Raw genomic sequence first — 22940 nt, forward strand, 5'->3', positions numbered from 1 at the left:
ATTGCTTTGGTTAGTTTTCCCTTGAAGGATGGCTGAGGTTATAATGGTGGTCAAGGGCTAGCAATGGGATTGGCGCGGTAAGACCACCTCACAGGACTCATCCTCCAATAGGCTGTGTCCTTATCCTCTTATCTTTCTCCCCACACCATCCTCACCTTGGTATCTGGCTTTGCAGTTGGCCACATGACATGGAGAAGATGAGAGTGGTGCCCAGGCTGCTCCTCTGACCCACATGACCTCTGCTGCCCTTTCCTCCTTGCCCCTTGATTTTGATTGTCTTTCTCCTGATTGATCAGACCCTCCCTCCCCGCAATTCCCACAGAATTAGGAGACATATTTCTGTCTGTCTACTCAGATCTTTCCACCTCGATGAGAATCTTTCTGGTTGATAGACCACCATTCCCCACTTGTAGCAGGATAGGTCATCTCCAGCCACTCCCATTCGTACCCTGTGCCTCTACTTCAGCTCTGCAGCCCTTAGCTGAACTGGCTAAATGCATCCTTGTGCAAAGTCTATCTTGCCTAGCTGGATCTAAGCTTTATGACAGTAAGGACTTATTTGTCTTATTCAGGCTATTATCTCAGTGTCTGACACAGTGCCCTGGCACCTAGTAAATGCTCAATAAATATTTGCTGAATATCATTTTGATTCCGTGTTTAGGCATCTGCTTTATCCTGCTCTGTTTTGATGGACAAGTTCTTTCTCTTCATGAACCAGGCTTTTCCTCCCCACAATGAGTCTATAGGAACTCGCTGGATCAAAGGGGAAATTTGGTGCTGAGCCAGAAGAGCTGGTTAGGAAAGGTTTCCTCACTTCTCATGGGGTAGCAGAGGGGTACTGTGAGATAATGACTGAGGATTTCAATTCCTTTGAAAGGTCAGAACAAGAGGCAGGGAACTGTTGCGTTGGAGAAGGGTCTGGAGAGGGTCCAGGCACTATGATAGGCCTTTCCAGATGACTCAGGAGCCACCTGGCTCTGTCAGCCAGAAAGAAGTGATGCCTGACACAAGGAGACAGTGTGTCATTTTTACTCTGGACTAATATTTGTACCTAAGCTTTAAATGTTAGAACAGTTTGACCGGGTGTGGTGGCTCACGCCTGTAACCCCAGCACTTTCGGAGGCCGAGGCAGGTGAATCACTTGAGGCCAGGGGTTCGAGACCAGCCTGGCCAACATGGTGTGAAACAGTGTCTGTACTAAAAAATATATAAAAATTAGCCAGGCGTGGTGATGCATGCTTGTAATCCCAGCTACTTGGAGGCTGAGGCAGGAGGATTGCTTGAATTCATGAGGCAGAGATTGCAGTGAGCTGAAATCACACCACTGCATTCCAGCCTGGGGAATAGAGTAAAGACTCCATTAAAAAAAACAAAAGTTAGAACAATTTAAAGAGACAACAAATGAAAGCAAAGACCAAGGATACCCCTCAGCCTGGGCTCCAAGACCATTAGGGATGGATGAGCCAAGATACTCATGCTACTCTGAACTGAGTGTAATCCTCACTCTCCTTCTATGCAGAGAGCAGGAGTTTGATGCAATCATAAACCCAAACAAGTATATAGCCAGTAAACTTGCTGAACATTAAATTCAAACAGACATTTCAGTGAACATGTATATTTGACTAACATCTGACCCTGTGCTAGACACTATGCATCTATAAAAGATAAACACATACTGTTCCTCAGGGCACTTAAACAAGAGTGGGCTGCATTTTTGTTTGAAATTTTCAGAAAAGTACTTAGTGAAGTATGTTCCCACTAAGTGTGTTAAATCAGAATATGTCTGGACTATCCAAGGCAAGTGAATCACTTGAGGCCAGGAGTTCGAGACCAGCCTGGCCAACATGGCAAAACCTCGTCTCTACTAAAAATATAGAAATTAGCTGGGTGCGATGGTGTGTGCCTGTAATCCCAGCTACTCAGGAGGCTGAGACATGAGAATCACTTGAACCCAGTAGGCGGAGGTTGCAGTGAACTGAGATCGCACCACCGCACTGCAGCCTGAGTGACAGAGCGAGACTTTGTCTCACAAGAAAAAAAAAGAACCAAGCCACTATTTAATTTCATTTGAATCCTTCCAGTGGGTTTATTCAATTTGTAAAAAACAGAAATTGAAGGTTTGCGGCAACCCTGCATCAAGCAAGACTATCAGCACCATTTTTCCAATAGCATGTGCTCATTCTTTGTCTATGCCACAATTTGGTAATTCTCGTAACATCAAGCTTTTTCACTATTATTATTTTTTATGGTTGTCTATGATTGGTGGTCTTCGATGTTACTATTTTAATTGCCCTGGGGGTGCCCACCTGCACCTGTATAAGACAGTGAACTTCATCGATACATGTTGTGTGCGTTTGTTTTCTGACTGCTCTACCAACCAGCCATTCCCCCATCTCTTTCCCACTCATTGGGTCTCTCTATTCCCTGAAATGACAACAATATTGAAAGAAGCAGGGATGAACAATATTACAGTTGGGCCGATTAATAACTCTGCAGTGGTCTCTAAGTGTTCAAGCAGGAGGAACGTCTCTAACTTTAAATTGAAAACTAGAAATGATTACACTTAGTGAGGAAGGCATGTTGAAAGCCAAGATAGGCTGAAAGCAAGTCCTCTTGTGCCAAACAGCCAAGTTGTGAATGCAAAGAAAAGGTTATTGAAGATTAAACATGCTACTCCAGTGAACACACAAATGATAAGAAAGCAAACAACCTTATTGCTGATGTGGAGACAGTTTTAGTGGTCTGAATAGAAGATCGAATCAGCTGCAATATTTTCTTAAGCCAAAGCCTAATCCAGAGCAAGGACCTATCTCACTTCAATTCCATGAAGACTGAAAGAGGTGAGGAAGCTGCAGAAGAAAAGTTGGAAGCTAGCAGAGGTTGGTTCATGTGGTTTACAAAAAGAAGCCAAGTCCGTAACATAAAAGTGCAAAGTGAAACAGCAAGTGCTGGTATAGAAGCTGCAGCAAGTTATCCAGAAGATCTACCTAAGATCAACAATGAAGGTAGCTACACTAAACAACAGATTTGCAGTGTAGATTAAACAGCCTTATATTGGGAGAAGACAAATCTAGGGTTTTCATGGCTAGAGAAGAGAAGTCAATGCCTTCTTAAAAGGTTCAAAGGACCAGCTGACTCTCCTGCTAGGGACTAATGCAGCTGGTGACTATAAGTTGAAGCCAATGCTCATTCATTATTCTGAAAATCCTAGAGCCTTTAAGAATGATGCTAAATCTATTCTGCCTGTGTTCTATACATGGAACAACAAAGTCTGGATGGCAGCACATCTGTTTGCAGCATGGTTTACTGAATACTTTAAGGTCACTGTTGAGACCTACTGCTGAGGAAAAAAATAACATTTCTTTCCAAATATTACTGTTCATTGACAATGCACCAAGCCATGCAAGAGCTCTGATGGAGAGGTACAGGGAGATTAATGTGTTTTCATGACTGCTAACAGAACATCCATTCTGTAGCCTATAGATCAAGAAGTAATTTCAACTTTTTAAGTCTTACTAGTGGATCACGAGGTCAAGAGATCGAGACCATCCTGGTCAACATGGTGAAACCCTGTCTCTACTAAAAATACAAAAATTAGCTGGGCATGGTGGCGCATGCCTGTAATTCCAGCTACTCAGGAGGCTGAGGCAGGAGAATTGCCTGAACCCAGGAGGTGGAGGTTGCAGTGAGCTGAGATCGCGCCATTGCACTTCAGCCTGGGTAACAAGAGCGAAACTCCGTCTCAAAAAAACAAACAAACAAACAAACAAAAAGAAATACATTTCATAAAGCTATAGCTGTCATGGAGAGTGGTTCCTCTAATGCATTTAGGCAAAGTAAATCATAGACCTTCTAGAAATAATTCACCATTCTGGATGTCATTAAGAACATTTGTGTTTCATGGAAAGAAGTAAAAATATTGACATTAATGGGAGTTTGGAAGAAGTTGATTCCAGCCCTAATGGATGACTTTGAGAAGTTCAAAATCCCAGTGAAGAAAGTAACTGCAGATGTGGTGGAAATAGCAAGAGAACTAGAATTAGAAATAGAGTCTGAAGATGTGACTGAATTGCTACAACCTCATGATCAAACTTTAATGAATGAAACGTTGCTTCCTATGGAAGAGTAAAGAAAGTGGTTTTTTGAGATGGAATCTACTAATGAAGATGCTATGAACATTGCTGAGATGACAACAAAGAATTTAGAATATTACATCAACTTAGTTGATAAAGCAGCAGCAGGATTTGATGGACTGCAATTTTGAAAGAAGTTATTCTGTGATTAAAATGCTATCAAATAGCATCACGTGCTACAGACAAATCTTTTGCGAGTCAATTGACATAACAAACTTGTCTTATTTTAAGAAATTGCCACAGTCACCCCAGCCTTCAGCAGTCACCACCCTAATCAGTCAGCATCCAACAATATCAAGACAAGACCCTGCCCCAGCAAAATGATTATGACTTGCCAAAGGCTCAGTTGGTCCTTAGCATTTTAACAATAAAGTATTTTTTCATTAAGGTACATACCTTGGTTTTTTAGACATAATGTTATTGCATACATCATGACTCCATATGGTATAATCATAACTTTTATGTGTACTGGGAAATCAGATATTTCTTATGAATTGCTTTATTGTGATGGTCTGGTGGTACCAAACCCACAATATCTCCAAGGTCTCCCTACATAAGTGAAGACATGTGATATTTGTCTTTCTGTACCTGACTTATTTCACTTAACATCATATTCTCCAGGTTTATTCATGTTGTCACAAATGACAGGATTTCCTTCTTTGCTAAGGCCAAATAGTATTCCGTTACGCCTATATACCTCATTGCCTTTACCCATTTACCTGTTCATTGATGGACGTATAGGTTGACTCCATATCTTGTCTACTGTGCTCTCCCTTTCTTTTGTGCTGGGTAAGGAGTGAGTCTTGGTGAATTCTTGTCATTGCTCTGGCTTTTTCTGGCCAGGCATCTCTAAAATATGTCCCCCAGCTGATGGGAAGTCTCTGCCTCCTCCTTCCATGCCTTCCCTGGAAAGAGCACCCAGGAAGAGGCCTTTAATGACCAGTCCTGCCTCTCAGCTGAGTACTCTCTTCCTCCCTGACCAGCTCTCCATTCCCCCCACCTCTAGGGCCCTTGTCTGGCTTCATGGGAAGAACAATGAGCATACATGGGGGAAGATGCTTCCTCCACCAGGCCAGCCACTAACTAACGAGCCTGCCCTCCCTAATGAAGGCCAACCTCACTCCTAACACATTCTCTCTTGGAACAGCCAAGCTTTCCTGTGCAGCTGAGCTGAATTCCACTTCAATGGATAAATAATCTTTTGTCCACTGACAAAACCTCTTTTCTAATGGACCAGGATTTTTCTACCCTTGGTGAGGACAGATCTGTTTGGAAGGGACCACAAGACTCTAGGAACTGGCTGGAAATCAGGGGTGAAATTATTTTCCAAGGCCAGAATGTATAGTAAATGCCCCTGGGAGCTGAGGAGAAGAGGTGGCACCTTGCTGCAGTACCTGCCCCTCCTGGGTGTTAGTTACATGTCCTGTGATGTGGTTGCCAAGAACTCCTTCCAGAACGAGGTGGTGGCCCTGAAATACACAAACTGATCCAACTGCATTATTGCCTGTTTTTTTTATGTTGTTGTTGTTGTTGTTATACTTTAAGTTCTGGGGTACATGTGCAGAACATGCAGGTTTGTTACATAGGTATATACATGCCATGATGGTTTGCTGCATCCATTACCCCATCATCTACATTAGATATTTCTTCTAATGCTATCCCTCTCCTAGCCTCCACCCTGCTGCTCTCCCTCCCCTAGCCCCCCAACCCTGACAGGCCCCAGTGTGTGATGTTCCCCTCCTTGTGCCCATGTGTTCTCATTGTTAACACCCACTTATAAGTGAGAACATGTGGTGTTTGGTTTTCTGTTCTTGTGTCAGTTTGCTGAGAATAATGGTTTCCGGCTTTATCCATTTCCCTGCAAAGACATGAACTCATCCTTTTTTATGGCTGCATAGTATTCCATGGTGTATATGTGCCACATTTTTCCTGTCCAGTCTATCATCGATGGGCATTTGGGTTGGTTCCAAGTCTTTGCTATTGTGAACGGTGCCACAATAAACATATGTGTGCATGTGTCTTTATAACAGAATGATTTATAATCCTTTGGGTATATACCCAATAATGGGATTGCTGGGTCAAATGGTATTTCTATTTCCAGATCCTTGAGGAATCGCCACACTGTCTTCCATAGTGGTTGAACTAATTTACACTCCCACCAACAGTGTAAAAGTGTTCCCATTTCTCCACATCCTCTCCAGCATCTGTTGTCTCCTGATTTTTTAATGATCACCATTCTAACTGGTGTGAGATGGTATCTCAATGTGGATTTGATTTGCATTTCTCTAATGACCAGTGATGATGAGCTTTTTTTCATATGTTTGTTGGCTGCATAAATGTCTTCTTTTGAGAAATGTCTGTTCATATCCTTTGCCTACTTTTTGATGGGGTTTTTTTTCTTGTAAATTTGTTTAAGTTATTTGCAGATTCTATATATTAGCCCTTTGTCAGATGGATAGATTACAAAAATTTTTTCCCATTCTATTGATTGCTGATTCATGCTAATGATTGTTTCTTTTGCTGTGCACATACTCTTAAGTTTAATTAGATTCCATTTGTCTATTTTGGCTTTTGTTGCCATTGCTTTTTGTGTTTTAGTCATAAAGTCCTTGCCCATGCCTATGTACTGAATGGTATTGCCTAGGTTTTCTTCTAGGGTTTTATGGTGTTAGGTCTTATGTTTAAATCTTTAATCCATCTGGAGTTAATTTTTGTATAAGATGTAAGGAAGAGATCCAGTTTCAGCTTTCTGCATATGGCTAATCAGTTTTCTCAACACCATTTATTAAATGGGGAATCCTTTCCCCACTGCTTGTTTTTGTCAGGTTTGTCAAAGATCACATGGTTGTAGATGTGTGGCATTATTTCTGAGGCCTCTGTTCTGTTCCATTGGTCTGTATCTCTGTTTTGGTACCAGTACCATGATGTTTTGATTACTGTAGCCTTACAGTATAGTTTGAAGTCAGGTAGCATGATGCCTCCAGCTTTGTTCTTTTTACTTAGAATTGACTTGGCTATGTGGGCTCTCTTTTGGTTCTGTATGAAGTTTAAGGTGGTTTTTTCCAATTCTGTGAAGAAAGTCAATGGTAGCTTGATGGGGATAGCATTGAAACTATAAATTACTTTGGGCAGTATGGCCATTTTCATGATATTGATTCTTCCTAACCATGAGCATGGAATGTTTTTCCATCTGTTTATTTCCTCTCTTATTTCCTTGAAAAGTAGTTTGTAGTTATCCTTGAAGAGGTCCTTCACATCCTTTGTTAGAAAATCCCTAGGTATTTTATTCTCTTTGTAGCAATTGTCAATGGGAGTTCACTCATAATTTGGCTCTCTGTTTGTCTGTTATTGGTGTATTGGAATGCTTGTGATTCTTGCACATTGATTTTGTATCCTGAGACTTTTCTGAAGTTGCTTATCAGTTTCAGGAGATTTTGGACTGAGACGATGGGGTCTTCTAAATATACAATCATGTGATCTGCAAATAGAGAAAATTTGACTTCCTCTTTTCCTAATGGAATACACTTTATTTCTTTTTCTTGCCTGATTGCCCTGGCCAGAACTTCCAATACTATGTTGAATAAGAGAAGTGAGAGAGAGCATCTTTGTCTTGTGCCAGTTTTCAAAAGGAATGCTTCCAGTGTTTGCCCATTCAGTATGATATTGGCTGTGGGTTTGTCATAGATAACTCTTATTATTTTGAGATATGTTCCATCAATACCTAGTTTGAGAGTTTTTAGCATAAAGGGCTGTTGAATTTTTGTCAAAGGCTTTCTCTGCATCTATTGAGATCATCATGTGGTTTTTGTCTTTGGTTCTGTTTATGTGATGTATTATGTTTATAGATTTGCATATGTCAAACCAGCCTTGCATCCCAGGGATGAAGCTGACTTGATCATGATGGATAAGCTTTTTGATGTGCTGCTGGATTTGACTTGCCAGTATTTTATTGAGGATTTTCACATCAATGTTCATCATGGATATTGGCCTGAAATATTTTTTCTTGGTGTGTCTCTGCCAGGTTTTTGGTATCAGGATGATGTTGGTCTCATAAAATGAGTTAGGGAGGATTCCCTCATTTTGTATTGTTTGGAATAGTTTCAGAAGGAATGGTATCAGCTCCTCTTTGTACCTCTGGTAGAATTCGGCTGTGAACCCATCTGGTCCTGGACCTTGTGGTTGGTAGGCTATTAATTGCTGCCTCTATTTCAGACCTTGCTATTGGTCTAATCAGGGATTCGACTTCTTCTTGGTTTAGTCTTGGGAAGATGTAAGTGTTCAGGAATTTATTCATTTCTTCTAGATTTACTGGTTTATTGGCATAGAGGTGTTTGTAGTAATCTCTGATGGTAGTTTGTATTTTTGTGGGATTGGTGGTGATATTGCCTTTATCATTTTTTATTGCATCTATTTGATTCTTCTCTCTTTTCTTCTTTATTAGTCTGGTTAGTGGTCTATCTATTTTGTTGATCTTTTCAAAAAAACCCAGCTCCTGGATTTACTGATTTTTCGAAGGATTTGTTGTGTCTTTATCTTCTTCAGTTCTGCTCTGATCTTATTTCTTGTCTTCTGCTAGGTTTTGAATGTGTCTGATCTTGCTCCTCTGGTTCTTTTAGTTGTGGTGTTAGGATGTCAATTTTAAATCTTTCCTCAATTATCTTGTGGGCATTTAGTGCCATAAATTTTCCCCTACACACTGCTTTAAATATGCCCCAGAGATTCTGGTACGTTGTGTCTTTGTTCTCATTGGTTTTGAAGAACATCTTTATTTCTGCCTTCATTTCATTATTTATCCAGTAGTCATTCAGAAGCAGGTTGCTCAGTTTCCATGTAGCTGTGTGGTTTTGAGTGAGTTCCTTAATCCTGAGTTCTAATTTGATTGCACTGTGGTCTGAGAGACTGTTATGATTTCCATTCTTTTTGCATTTGCTGAGGAGTGTTTTACTTCCAATTATGTGGTCAATTTTAGAATAAGTGCGATGTGGTTCTGAGAAGAATGTATATTCTGTGGACTTGGGGTGGAGAGTTCTGTAGATGTCTATTAGGTCCACTTGGTACAGAGCTGAGTTCAAGTCCTGGATATCCTTGTTAATTTTCTGTCTCATTGATCTGTCCAATATTGACAGTGGGGTTAAAGTCTCCCACTATTATTGTATGGGAGTCTAAGTCTCTTTGTACATCATTAAGAACTTGCTTTATGTATCTGGGTGCTCCTGTACTGGGTGCATGTATATTTAGGATAGTTAGTTCTTCTTGCTGCATTGATCCCTTTACCATTATGTAAGGCTCTTCTTTGTCTCTTTTTTATTTTTTATTTTTATTTTTTTAATTGCATTTTAGGTTTTGGGGTACATGTGAAGACATGTAAGATTGTTGCATAGGTATACACATGGCAGTGTGGTTTGCTGCCTTCCTCCCCATCACCTATATCTGGCATTTCTCCCCATGTTATCCCTCCCCAATACCCCACCCCGCACTGTCCCTCCCCTGGTCCCCCCCAACAGACCCCAGTGTGTGATGCTCCCTCCCTGTGTCCATGTGTTCTCATTATTCGACACCCGCCTATGACTGAGAACATGCAGTGTTTAATTTTCTGTTCTTGTGTCAGTTTGCTGAGAATGATGGTTTCCAGGTTCATCCATGTCCCTACAAAGGACATGAACTCATCGTTTTTTATGGCTGCATAGTATTCCATGGTGTATATGTGCCACATTTTCCCTGTCCAGTCTATCATCAATGGGCATTTGGGTTGGTTCCAAGTCTTTGCTATTGTAAACAGTGCCGCAATGAACATTTGTGTGCATGTGTCCTTATAATAGAACGATTTAGAATCCTTTGGCTATATACCCAGTAATGGGATTGCTGGGTCAAATGGAATTTCTGTTTCTAGGTCCTTGAGGAATCACCACACTGTCTTCCACAATGGTTGAACTAATTTACACTCCCACCAACAGTGCAAAAGTGTTCCTGTTTCTCCATATCCTCTCCAGCATCTGTTGTCTCCAGATTTTTTAATGATCGCCATTCTAACTGGCATGAGATGGCACCTCAACATAGTTTTGATTTGCATTTCTCTAATGACCAGTGATGATGAGCATTTTTTCATATGTTTCTTGGCCTTATGTATGTCTTCTTTTGTAAAGTGTCTGTTCATATCCTTCACCCACTTTTGAATAGGCTTGTTTTTTTCTTGTAAATCTGTTTTAGTTCTTCGTAGATTCTGGATATTAGCCCTTTGTCAGATGGGTAGATTGCAAACATTTTTTCCCATTCTGTTGGTTGCCAATTCACTCTAATGACTGTTTCTTTTGCTATGCAGAAGCTGTGGAGTTGCATTAGGTCCCATTTGTCTATTTTAGCTTTTGTTGCCAATGCTTTTGGTGTTTTAGTCATGAAGTCCTTGCCTATGCCTATGTCCTGAATCGTTTTGCCTTGATTTTCTTCTAGGGTTTTTATGTTAGGTCTTATGTTTAAGTCTGTAATCCATCTGTAGTTAATTTTAGTGTAAGGTGTCAGGAAGGGGTCCAGTTTCTGCTTTCTGCACATGGCTGGCCAGTTTTCCCAACACCATTTATTAAACAGGGAATCCTTTCCCCATTGCTTGTTTTTGTGAGGTTTGTCAAAAATCAGATGGTTGTAGATGTGTGGCGTTGCCTCTGAGGCCTCTGTTCTGTTCCATTGGTCTATATCTCTGTTTTGGTACCAGTACATGCTGTTTTGATTACTATAGCCTTGTAGTATAGTTTGAGGTCAGGTAGTGTGATGTCTCCAGCTTTGTTCTTTTGGCTTAGAATTGACTTAGCTACGCGGACTCTCTTTTGGTTTCATATGAAGTTTAAGGTGTTTTTTTCCGGTCCTGTGAAGAAGGTCATTGGTAGCTTGATGGGGATAGCGTTGAATCTGTAAATTACTTTGGGCAGTATGGCCATTTTCACAATATTGATTCTTCCTAACCATGAGCATGGAATGTTTCTCCGTTTGTGTCCTCTCTTATTTCGTTGAGCAGTGGTTTGTAGTTCTCCTTGAAGAGGTCCTTTACGTTCTTTGTTAGTTGTATTCCTAGGTATTTTATTCTGTTTGTAGCAATTGTGAATGGCAGTTCGTTCTTGATTTGGCTCTCTTTAAGTCTGTTATTGGTGTATAGGAATGCTTGTGATTTTTGCACATTGATTTTGTATCCTGAGACTTTGCTGAAGTTGCTTATCAGTTTCAGGAGATTTCGGGCTGAGACAATGGGGTCTTCTAAATATACAATCATGTCGTCTGCAAATAGAGACAATTTGACTTCCTCCTTTCCTAATTGAATACCCTTTATTTCTTTTTCTTGCCTGATTGCTCTGGCTAGAACTTCCAATGCTATATTGAATAGGAGTGGTGAGAGAGGGCATCCTTGTTTAGTGCCAGATTTCAAAGGGAATGCTTCCAGTGTTTGCCCATTTAGTATGATATTGGCTGTGGGTTTGTTGTAAATAGCTTTTATTATTTTGAGATACGTTCCATCGATACCTAGTTTATTGAAAGTTTTTAGCATAAAGGGCTGTTGAGTTTTGTGAAAGGCCTTCTCTGCATCTAGAGATAATCATGTGGTTTTTGACTTTGGTTCTGTTTATGTGGTGAATTATGTTTATAGACTTGTGTATGTTGAACTAGCCTTGCATCCCCGGGATGAAGCCTACTTGATCATGGTGGATAAGCTTTTTGATGTGCTGTTGCAATCAGTTTGCCAGTATTTTATTGAAGATTTTTGCATCTATGTTCATCATGGATATTGGCCTGAAGTTTTCTTTTCTTGCTGAGTCTCTGCCGGGTTTTGGTATCAGGATGACGTTGGTCTCATAAAATGATTTGGGAAGGATTCCTTCTTTTTGGATTGTTTGGAATAGTTTCAGAAGGAGTGGTACCAGCTCCTCTTTGTATGTCTGGTAGAATTCGGCTGTGAACCCATCTGGACCTGGGCTTTTTTGGGGTGGTAGGCTCTTAATTGCTGCCTCGACTTCAGACCTTGTTATTGGTCTATTCAGGGTTTCGACTTCTTCCTGGTTTTGGCTTGGGAGGATGCAAGTGTCCAGGAATTTATCTATTTCTTCCAGGTTTACTAGTTTATGTGCCTAGAGTTGTTTGTAATAATCTCTGATGATGGTTTGTATTTCTATGGAATCTGTGGTGATATCCCCTTTATCATTTTTTATTGCATCTATTTGATTATTCTTTTCTTTTTTATTAATCTGGCTAGTGGTCTGTCTATTTTGTTGATCTTTTCGAAAAACCATCTCCTGGATTTATTGATTTTTTGAAGGGCTTTTTTGTGTGTCTCTGTCTCCTTCAGTTCTGCTCTGATCTTAGTTATTTCTTGTTTTCTGCTAGGTTTTGAGTTTTTTTGATCTTGCTCCTCTAGCTCTTTCAATTTTGATGATAGGGTGTAGACTTTAGATCTTTCCTTGCTTCTCATGTGGGCATTTATTGCTATATATTTTCCTCTAGACACTGCTTTAATATGTCCCAGAGATTCTGGTACATTGTGTCTTCATTCTCATTGGTTTCGAAGAACATCTATATTTCTGCCTTCATTTCATTGTTTATCCAGTCAGCATTCAAGAGCCAGTTGTTCAGTTTCCATGAAGCTGTGTGGTTCTGAGTTAGTTTCTGAATTCTGAGTTCTAACTTGATTGCACTGTGGTCTGAGAGACTGTTTGTTATGATTTCCATTCTTTTGCATTTGCTGAGGAGTGATTTACTTCCAATTATGTTGTCAATTTTACAGTAGGTGTGATGTGGTGCTGAGAAGAATGTATATTCTGTGGATTTGGGGTGGAGAGTTCTGTAAATGTCTGTTAGGTTTGCTTGGTCCAGGTCTGAGTTCAAGTCCTGGATATCCTTGTTAATTTTCTGTCTCTTTGATCTGTCTAATATTGACAGTGGAGTGTTAAAGTCTCCCACTACTATTGTGTAGGAGTCTAAGTCTCTTTGTAGGTCATTAAGAACTTGCTTTATGTATCTGGGTGCTCCTGTATTGGGTGCATATATATTTAGGATCATTAGCTCTTCTTGCTGCATTGATCCTCTTACCATTATGTAATGTCCTTCTTTGTCTCTTTTGATCTTTGTTGGTTTAAAGTCTGTTTTATCAGAGACTAGGATTGCGACTCATGCTTTTTTCTGCTCTCCATTTGCTTGGTAAATCTTCCTCCATCCCTTTATTTTGAGCCTTTGTTTATCTTTGCATGTGAGATGGGTTTCCTGGATACAGCACACCAATGGGTTTTGGCATTTTATCCAATTTGCCACTCTGTGTCTTTTGATTGGGGCATTTAGCCCATTTACATTTAGGGTTAATATTGTTATGTGTGAATTTGATCCTGCCACTTTGATGCTAGCTGGCTGTTTTGCCCATTAGTTGATGCAGTTTCTTCATTGTGTCGATGCTCTTTACAATTTGGTATGTTTTTGGAGTGGCTGGTACTGGTTGTTCCTTTCCATGTTTAGTGCTTCTTTCAGGAGCTCTTGTAAAGCAGGTCTGGTGGCGATGAAATCTCTGAGTAATTGCTTGTTTGTAAAGGATTTTATTTCTCCTTCACTTACGAAGCTTAGTTTGGCTAGATATGAAATTCTGGGTTGAAAGTTCTTTTCTTTAAGGATGTTGAATATTGGCCCTCACTCTCTTCTGGATTGTAGGGTTTCTGCTGAGAGATCCGCTGAGTCTGATGGGCATCCCTTTGTGGGTAACTCGATCTTTCTCTCTGGCTGCCCTTAGCATTTTTTACTTCATTTCAACCCTGGTGAATCTGACGATTATGTGTCTTGGGGTTGCTCTTCTCGAAGGATATATTTGTGGTGTTCTCTGTATTTCCTGGACTTGAATATTGGCCTGCCTTGCTAGGTTGGGGAAGTCTTCCTGGATAATATCCCGAAGAGTGTTTTCCAGCTTGGATTCATTCTCTTCGTCACATTCAGGTACACCTATCAAACCTAGATTAGGTCTTTTCACATAATCCAATATTTTTTGGAGGCTTTGTTCATTTATTTTTACCCTTTTTTCTCTAATCTTGACGTCTCGTTTTATTTCATTGAGTTGATCTTCTACCTCTGATATCCTTTCTTCTGCTTGGTCAATTCAGCTATTGAAACTTGTGTATGCTTCATGAAGTTCTCATGTTGTGTTTTTCAGCTCCATCAATTCATTTATATTCCTCTCTAAGCTGTTTATTCTCATTAGTATTTCATCAAACCTGTTTTCAAGGTTCTTAGTTTCTTTGCATTGGGTTAGAACATGTTCCTTTAGCTCAGAGAAGTTTCTTATTACCCACCTTCTGAAGCCTGTTTCTGTCAATTCTTCAGACTCATTCTCCATCCAGCCTTGTTCTCTTGCTGGTGAGGAGTTGTGATCCCTTGGAGGACGAGAGGCGTTCTGGTTTTGGGTGTTTTCATCCCTTTTGCACTGGTTTCTTCCCATCTTTGTGGATTTATTTACCTGTGGTCTTTGTAGTTATTGACTTTCAGATGGGGTCTCTGAGCAGACATCCAGTTTGTTGATGATGAAGTTATTTCTTTCTGTTTCTTAGTTTTCCTTCTAACAGTCAGACTCCTCTGCTGTAGGACTGCTGGAGGTCCACTCCAGGCCCTGCTTGCCTGGGGATCACCTGCAGCAGCTGCAGAACAGTAAGGGTTGCTGCCAGTTTCTTCTTCTGCTATCTTTGTCCCAGAAGGATACCCACCAAATGTCAGTCTGAGCTCTCCTTTATGAGGTGACTCTTTGGATATACAGGGGTCAGGGAGCTGCTTGAGGAGACAGCCTGTCCTTCATAGGAGCTCAGGTGCTGAGCTGTGAGCTCCATTGTTCCATTCAGGGCTGCTGGGCAGGTACGTTTAAGTCTGCTGCAGCAGAACTCATAAATGCCTTTTTTTTTCCCCAGGTGCTCTGTCCCAGGAAGGTAGGGCTTTATTTATAAGTTTTTGTCATGCTGCTGCCTTTTTCAGGGCTGCCCTGCCCAGCGAGGAGGCAGCCTACTCACAGTCCGCCTGCAGGGGCTTTGCTAAGCTACTGTGGGCTCCGCCCAGCTGCTGTGTGAACTTCCCTGCAGTCTTGATTATAGGGGTATAGTTAGAACTGCCTCAGCAATGGCAGCCCACCTCTGTAATGGCAGACTCTCTCTGTAATGGTGGACTGCCTTGGCAATGGCGGGCCACCTCAGCAATGGCGGACTACCTCGGTAGTGGTGGACTGCCTCGGTAATGGCAGACTGTCTCTGTAATGGCGGACTGCCTCAGTAATGGCAAATTGCCTTAGTAATGGCGGACTGCCTCAGTAATAGTGGACTGCCTCGATAGTGGTGGACTGCCTCGATAATGGTGGACGCCCCTCCCCCACAGAGCTGGACTGTCCCGGGTTCAGCTGTGCTTGCTGTGAAACTCTCAATCCAGAGTGTTTCAGATTGCTGCTTTTTGTGGGGGTGGGACTGGCTGAGCCTGATCACCTGGTTCCCTGCTTCAGACCCCTTTTTTTTCTCAGTTGAACGGGCAACTCTGTCTCCCAGGCATCCCAGTCACCATTTGAAATGGTGCCTGGATTTATATGATTTCTTGTGCGTAGACCTGCTGTGCCGGCTGAAACAGCCACTGGAGACTCATGGCGCTTTTTCACCAGGGAATCTCCTGGCCTAGTTCCCTGTTTCAGTCCCCTTTTTTTCAGTTGAACGGGTGACTCTGTCTCCCAGGTGTTCCAGTCACCAGTTGAAAAGGCACCCAGATTTGTGTGAGATTTTGTGCAGAGACCCACTGCGCCAGCTGAAACAGCCACACTGGGGGCTCGTGGTGCTTTTTTGCCCAGGAATCTCCTGGCCTGGCTCCCTGTTTCAGTCCCCTTTTTTTCAGTTGAATGGGTGACTCTGTCTCCCAGGCATTCCAGTCACCTGTTGAAAAGGCGCCCGGATCTGTGATTTCCTGAGCAGTGACCCACTGTGCTGGCTGAAACAGCTGCACTGGAGATTTGTGGCACTTTTTCATCTGGGAATCTCCTGGCCTGGCTCCCCGTTTCAGTCCCCTTTTTTTCAGTTGCATGGGCGACTCTGTCTCCCAGGTGTTCCAATTGCCTGTTGAAAAGGTGCCAGGATCTGTATGATTTCCCGTGCGGCAACCCACTGCACCAGCTGAAACAGCCACAATGGAGATTCATGGCACTTTTTCGCCCAGGAATCTCCTGGCCTGGCTCCCTGTTTCAGTCCCCTTTTTATCAGTTGAACAGGCAACTCTGTCTCCCAGGCACTCCAATTGCCAGCTAAAATGGCACCAGAACCTGTATATTTTGTGCGGAGACCCGCTGCGCTGGCCAAAACAGCCACCCTGGCGACCCGTGGGGCTCCTCCACCCAGGAATCTCCTGGTCTGTGGGCAATAAAAATCCATCTGGAAATGCAGTGTCCACTCACCCTCCATGCTCTCGCTGGGAGCTGCACCTAATCGGCCATCTTGGATCCCTCCCTGTACGACGTTACTGCCTTTGTCTCTTTTGATCTTTGTTGGTTTAAAGTCTGTTTTATCAGAGACTAGGATTGCAACCCCTGCTTTTGTTTGCTCTCCATTTGCTTGGTAAATCTTCCTCCATCTCTTTATTTTGAGCCTGTGTGTGTATTTGCACATGGGATGGGTCTCCTGAATGTAGCACACTAAAGGGTCTTGACTCTTTATCCAATTTGCCACTCTGTGTCTTTTGATTGGGGCATTTAGCCCATTTACATTTAGGGTTAATATTGTTATGTGTGAATTGATCCTACCATATTGATGCTAGCTGGTTGCTTGCCCATTAGTTGATGCAGTTTCTTCATTGTGTCGATGCTCTTTACAATTTGGTATGTTTTTGGAGTGGCTAGTACTGGTTGTTCCTTTCCATGTTTAGTGCTTCCTTCAGGAGCTCTTATAAGGCAGGCCTGGTGGTGATGAAATCTCTCAGCAGTTGCTTATCCATAAAGAATTTTATTTCTCCTTCACTTATGAAGCTTAGTTTGGCTGGATATGAAATTCTGGGTTGAAAGTTCTTTTCTTTAAGGATGTTGAATATTGGCCCCCACTCTCTTCAGGCTTATAGGGTTTCTGCCAAGAGATCCGCTGTGAGTCGAATGGGCTTCCCTTTGTGGGTAACCCGACCTTTCTCTCTGGCTGCCTTTAGCATTTTTTTCCTTCATATCCACCCTGGTGAATCTGACGACTATGTGTCTTGGGGTTGCTCTCCTTGAAGGATATCTTTGTGGTGTTCTCTATATTTCCTGAATTTGAATGTTGGCCTGCCTTGCTGGGTTGGGAAAGTTCTCCTGGATAATATCCTGAAGAGTGTTTTCCAACTTGGTTTCATTCTTCCTGTCACTTTCAGGTACACTGATCAAATGTAGATATGGTCTTTTCACATAATCCCATTGTTCTTGGAGACTTTGTTCATTTCTTTTCACTTTTTTTTCTCTAATCTTGCCTTCTCACTTTATTTCATTGGGTTGATCTTCAATCTCTGATATCCTTTCTTCTGCTTGATTGATTCGGCTATTGAAACTTGTGTATGCTTCACAAAGTTCTTGTGCTGTATTTTTCAGCTCCATCAAGTCATTTATGTTCTTCTCTATGCTGGTTATTCTAATTAGCATTTCATCTAACCTTTTTTCAAGGTTCTTAGCTTCCTTGTATTGTCTTAGAACATGCTCCTTTAGCTCAGAGAAGTTTGTTATTATGCATTTTCTGAAGCCTGCTTCTGTCAATTCATCAAACTCATTCTCCATCCAGTTTTGTTCCCTTACTGGTGAGGAGTTGTGATCCCTTGGAGGAGAAGAGGCATTCTGGTTTTCGGAGGTTTCAGCCTTTTGGCACTGGTTTCTTCCCATCTTCATGGATTTATCTACCTTTGGTCTTTGAAGTTGCTGACCTTTGGATGGGGTCTCTGAGTGGATGTTTCTGTTGATGTTGAACCTATTTCTTTCTGTTAGTTTTCCTTCTAACAGTCAGGCCCCTCTGCTGCAGGTCTGCTGGAGTTTGCTGGAGGTCCACTCCAGAACCTGCTTGCCCGGGAATCACCTGTGGGGGCTGCAGAACAGCAAAGATTGCTGCCTGTTCCTTCCTTGGAAGCTTCCTCCCAGAAGGGTACCTGCCAGATGTCAGCCAGAGGTCTCCTGTGTGAGGTGTCTCCCAGTCAGGATACATGGGCATCAGGGAGCCACTTAAGGAGGCAGTCTGTCCCTTATCGGAGCTTGAGCACTGTGCTGGGAGATCCATTGCTCCCTTCAGAGTTACCAGGCAGGGATGTTTAAGTCTGCTGAAATTGAACCCACAACCACCCCTTTTCCCTGGTGCTCTGTCCCAGGAAGGTGGGTGTTTCATTAATAAGACCCTGATGGGCTGCTGCATATTTTCAGAGATGCCCTGCCCAGCAAGATGGGAGTCTAGTGACTGTCTGCCTGCAGAGGCCTTGCTGAGCTGCAGTAGGCTCCACCCAGTTATTGTGTAAACTTCCCAGGGACTTTGCCTACATAGGCGAGGTTAAAACCGCCTACTGGAGCCTCAGCAATGTTGGACGCCCTCCCCCTACTGAGCTCGAATGTCCCAGGTCGAGCTGCTGTGCTGGCTGCAAGAATTTCAAGCCAGTGGATCTTAGCTTGCTGGTCTTCATGGAGGTGGGACCTGCCAAGCCAGATCTCTAGGCTCCCTGGCTTCAGCCCCCTTTTTCAGGGGAATGAGTGGTTCTTTCTCACTGACGTTCCAGGTGCCACTGGGATATGAGAAAAAAAAAAAAACTGCTGCAGCTAAAATGGCCACCCAGTTTTGTGCTGGAAACCTGGGGTACCGGTGTTGTAGGCACCAGAGGGAATCTCCTGGTCTGTGGGTTGTGAAGACCGAAGACCATGGGAAAAGCACGGTACCTGAGCCAGAGTGCCAGAGTGTCGCGAACAGTCCCTAATGGCTTCCCTTGGCTAGAAGAGGGAGTTCTCCAGCCCCTTGTGTTTCCCAGGTGAGGTGGTGCCCCACCCTGCTTTGGCTCACCCTCCTTGGGCTGCACCCACTGTCTAACCAGTCCCAATGAGATGAACCTGGAACCTCAGTTGGAAATGCAGAGATCACTCGCCTTCTGCATCCCTCTCTCTGGGCACTGGGCTTTGGAACTGTTTCTATTCGGCCATCTTGGTGGAAATCCCTATTGCCTGTTTTTTTTTTTCAGTTAAACTTTTTGAGATACATATTGATTCTGACGCAGTTGTAAGAAATAATATGCTGTTTACCCAATTTTCCCCAACAGCAACATCTTGCAAAACTATAGTACAATATCACAGCTGTGATATGGACATGGCTACAATCCCCTGACTTTATTCATATCTCAACTTTACTTGTACCCCATGTATGTGTGCATTTAGTTCTATACAAATTTATCATGTGGGTTAAGACATGTCAGAATACAGAACCATTCTGTCACCACAAAGATACTTCCTGTTGCCTTTTATAACCATACCTCCCTCACTCCCTGTCCTTACTCATCTCTAACCCCAGCAACACTAATCTGTTCTTTATCTCTCTAATTTGTCATTTCAAGAATGTTACATACATGAAATAATATCGTTTATAATCTGGAGCATGGCTTTTTCACTCATAATTCCCTTGAGATTCATCCAAACTGTTGGGTGTAAGAACAGTTTGTTCCTTCTCATTGCTGTGTCTGGTTGTAATCATTAAGCACCCCAGCATGGCACCCAAGTCCAGTTACAAATCCCTGGGATAGGATCCTCAGGGATCTTTTATTTGGTGCTTCTGAGTTTGGGGGTGTGGGAGTGGAACATGCTGCAAGTTTTTCTAGGTACATGCAAACAGACCTAGGTTCCTTCATCTCTTTCCCCCAAAAAGTGATCAATTGGATTGTAATATTCTTTAGCACTGGTTGACAGCCCTTCCTTGTGTCTCCTTGTCACCTTCCTCCCCAGGAGCACATCTACAAGCTGATGAAAAGTGACAGCTATGCCCGCTTCCTCCGGTCAAATGCTTACCAGGACTTGCTGCTGGCCAAGAAGAAGGTATCTTTGGGAAGGGCAGGCTTGCCCTTCTTAGCACTGTTTACTCTTGCCTGCTGCTTGCTGCTGGTTTGAAATGAGAATGTCATCCCTTGGGTTTTGTTTCCTCTTTTCTTCTTTCCCTTCTCTATCTGCTCCCATTCTAAAGGAAAACAGTCAGTTAAGATGGTCACCACCCCAACCCCGCCGCTAAGTCCAGGATGGGGCATCCTGCCTCCACATCCCTATTGCCTCTGTCTGCATGTCCCGCCCATGGCGGGGGTGGGTATGTGGAGTGACAAAATGCCAAGGCCACAGTGGCTCAGCACAGGAGCACGGGGCTGACAGTAGCACCAGCAAAACCCTCAGGACACTGGAGAGAGCCCCTCACTGCAAAGTCCAGACCCCTCCCCTCAGACTTCTCTCCCTGACCAGCCCAGAGATGAGGATGAGGCCATGGTTGGGGCAGCTCCCTCACTGGACAGAAAGTCTTGTCAGTTTCAAGAGCACGATCCAGTACCTGAAGTCATCCTGGGGTTTCTCCCTCCTGGACACCCCCTTCCTCTCCCTCACCTGCCCCACCATGTTTTCTCTCTTAACCAAGAAGTAACTGCACCCAGCTCCTTCCTCCTCCTCCTCTTTAGAACTCAGCCATGGCTTCTTGCAGCCCATGGATTCATGGATTTGTGATGCAGGGGCCCTCAGCATGCAGGGGAATAGGGCCCAGGAAGGGAATGGAGGGCAAGAGAGAGGGCTCCTGGTTTCAGTATGCCTGCCCACCCTCTGTGCTGTTCAGCTCTGATCTGAGGCCCATGTGTGGTTAAGTGTGGCTCAATTTGCATCAAACCCCACGACTTCTGTGCCATGCCACTTAAAGGCACATACATCCCTTTCTCCTCCCTCCTGGCTTCCCAGCGCCAGGCCCTAAGCACATGGTTGTCCATCCCACGCTCTCCTTTGGGCTGTCTCTCAGCCATGCAAGCCTTCTCTCTGTGTGCCGTCACCCTCATGTGCCAGGATCCTGTCTGCATATCTGGTAGGGATCACACAGCTCCAGAGTCCCAGAGAGCATTTATACCCTGCTCTCCCACCCTTGTACACCCCTGGGAAGAGGCCATAGTCTGAGAAAGGGAAGAGGACTTCTGGGGCATCCCAATTGTCAACAGCTCAGCTTCCTGCATCTCTGGGCTTCCTGCATCCCTCCCCCTCAGGTGTGGCTACCGTGATGGACAGTCTGGAGCCTGGCCTCCTATCGACTCCCACTGGAGGATGTCAATGGAGAGGCTCCTTTGGAGGAGGCTGACATGCCCAGACATGGTTCTAATGCCCATTTTTTCTAAGAACTAGAGGAAAAAACTGTTATAGGAACTTTTGATATCTCCAGCCCAGATCTCATGGGCAAAGGTCAAAGTAAGTTTTCCTTGTTTTCTGTGGCTCAAGACACCTGACCCGATCACAATTTGGGGACTTTTTAAGGCTCTAGCTGTGTGACCAATCTGGGCCTGTCTACATACCTAGAAGAGGAGAAGCTAGAGGCCATTCATTCTCCTTGTGGGTTTCAACATGAAGGAAAAATGTACCCCAAACCATGCTGAGACCCTGGTGCCTGCAGTTCCTTCCTTCCAAGAAGAAAACCTCTCAGAGGAGGTCATTGGAGTGAGGAAGGAACAGGCAACCTGCCTGGTAAAAGTTCCTTAGAATTATCCTCCCAGCTCCCGAAGTCAGTGATGTTCTTGAGACAGGAAACCTTTGCAGAAACCAACATTTCAATACCGAGGAGTTGCTTCCCAGAACAGTGACAAAACCTACTTTCTTCTATTTCTTCCTGAGAGTCTCCAGGTACGGATCTGATTTGTAACTCGGCACTTTCAGGTAGGCCTAGAGTACTCGTCTGATTTCAGGGATGGGCTCACTGTATCCAGGTCATAAAAGGTATGTGAGATTCACAGCCTCCAGCGGAGAGGGGGAGTATGAATCGGCCTCACTTTTCTGCTGAGGACTGACCTGGACAGTCTTGAGGCACAGCCTCTTTTCTAATATTTTCAAAATCAATGATAGTCACACTGAAGAACCAGGTTCTCAGGGGGTAGGTGAGCTGAGTCCTGAGGGCTATTCTAGGAAACTTGTCCCAGTGATGGTTTTCCAGGTCAGCTCAGTGACCAGTGCAAGGCAGAGGAGCCCAAGTGAGCCGGACCAGTGGCCGCCCTCTGTGAGCCAGAGGCCAAGAGTGATAGACCAAGAATGGCAGCTGCAGGGCCAGGACTGGCCGGGCTTGAGCCAAATGCATGCCACCCAGGCTGGCCACAGGGTTAAAGCTGAGTCTTGCCCTCCCCAGAATAGAGACTTGGTACGGTAGCCGGGGTCAAGCATGAGTCCTTCGGTTTCTAGTGCAAAAGCAAGCCCAGCCCAACTCTCTGGTCGTGTGTCGTTTGTGTTGTATTTTCCTTCTGCGACCTCGTATCTGTCTTCTGGCAGCCAGCTGAGCTGACGAGGGGCCTGGCTGCCAAGGATGCCCCCGACTTCATCCACACAGACAGGCAGCTGCGTGTGGCCTGTTCCCCCTGCTTTCAGCACAATCTGCAGACCCACAGACACCCAGCTGCCTGTTTGGCTCCCTCATTTCAGTTATTTGCTGGGTGTATGTGTGCGTCTATGTGAGTGTGCGCACTCTCCGAACTTCTCAGCCTTGGGCTCAGGACCCTGGAACGGGGCTCCAGGATACACTAGCAGGTATTTGGGCAGTCATTCTACTCTCCCGGAGCCCCTGCAGGTAGGAAATGAGGGGTGAAGGGAAGTTCAGG

The 22940-nt window shown here is 43.7% G+C and overlaps 1 protein-coding gene across 16 annotated transcripts in view; it reads left to right on the forward strand.

Moving 5' to 3' along the window:
- RGS6 (regulator of G protein signaling 6) overlaps positions 1-22940 on the forward strand; it is a 646702-nt gene that overhangs the window by 581183 nt on the left and 42579 nt on the right. For all 16 annotated transcript variants that reach the window (XM_064375005.1, XM_012438057.2, XM_012438051.3 and 13 more), the window contains exon 16: positions 20074-20163. In XM_064375005.1, the coding sequence (XP_064231075.1) occupies positions 20074-20163 (90 nt within the window). The remainder of the gene's footprint in view (positions 1-20073; positions 20164-22940) is intronic.

Source organism: Aotus nancymaae, unplaced genomic scaffold, assembly GCF_030222135.1.
Source record: "Aotus nancymaae isolate 86718 unplaced genomic scaffold, 86718_ANA_hifiasm-v0.15.2.pri h1tg000011l, whole genome shotgun sequence".
Classification (NCBI taxonomy): domain Eukaryota; kingdom Metazoa; phylum Chordata; class Mammalia; order Primates; family Aotidae; genus Aotus; species Aotus nancymaae.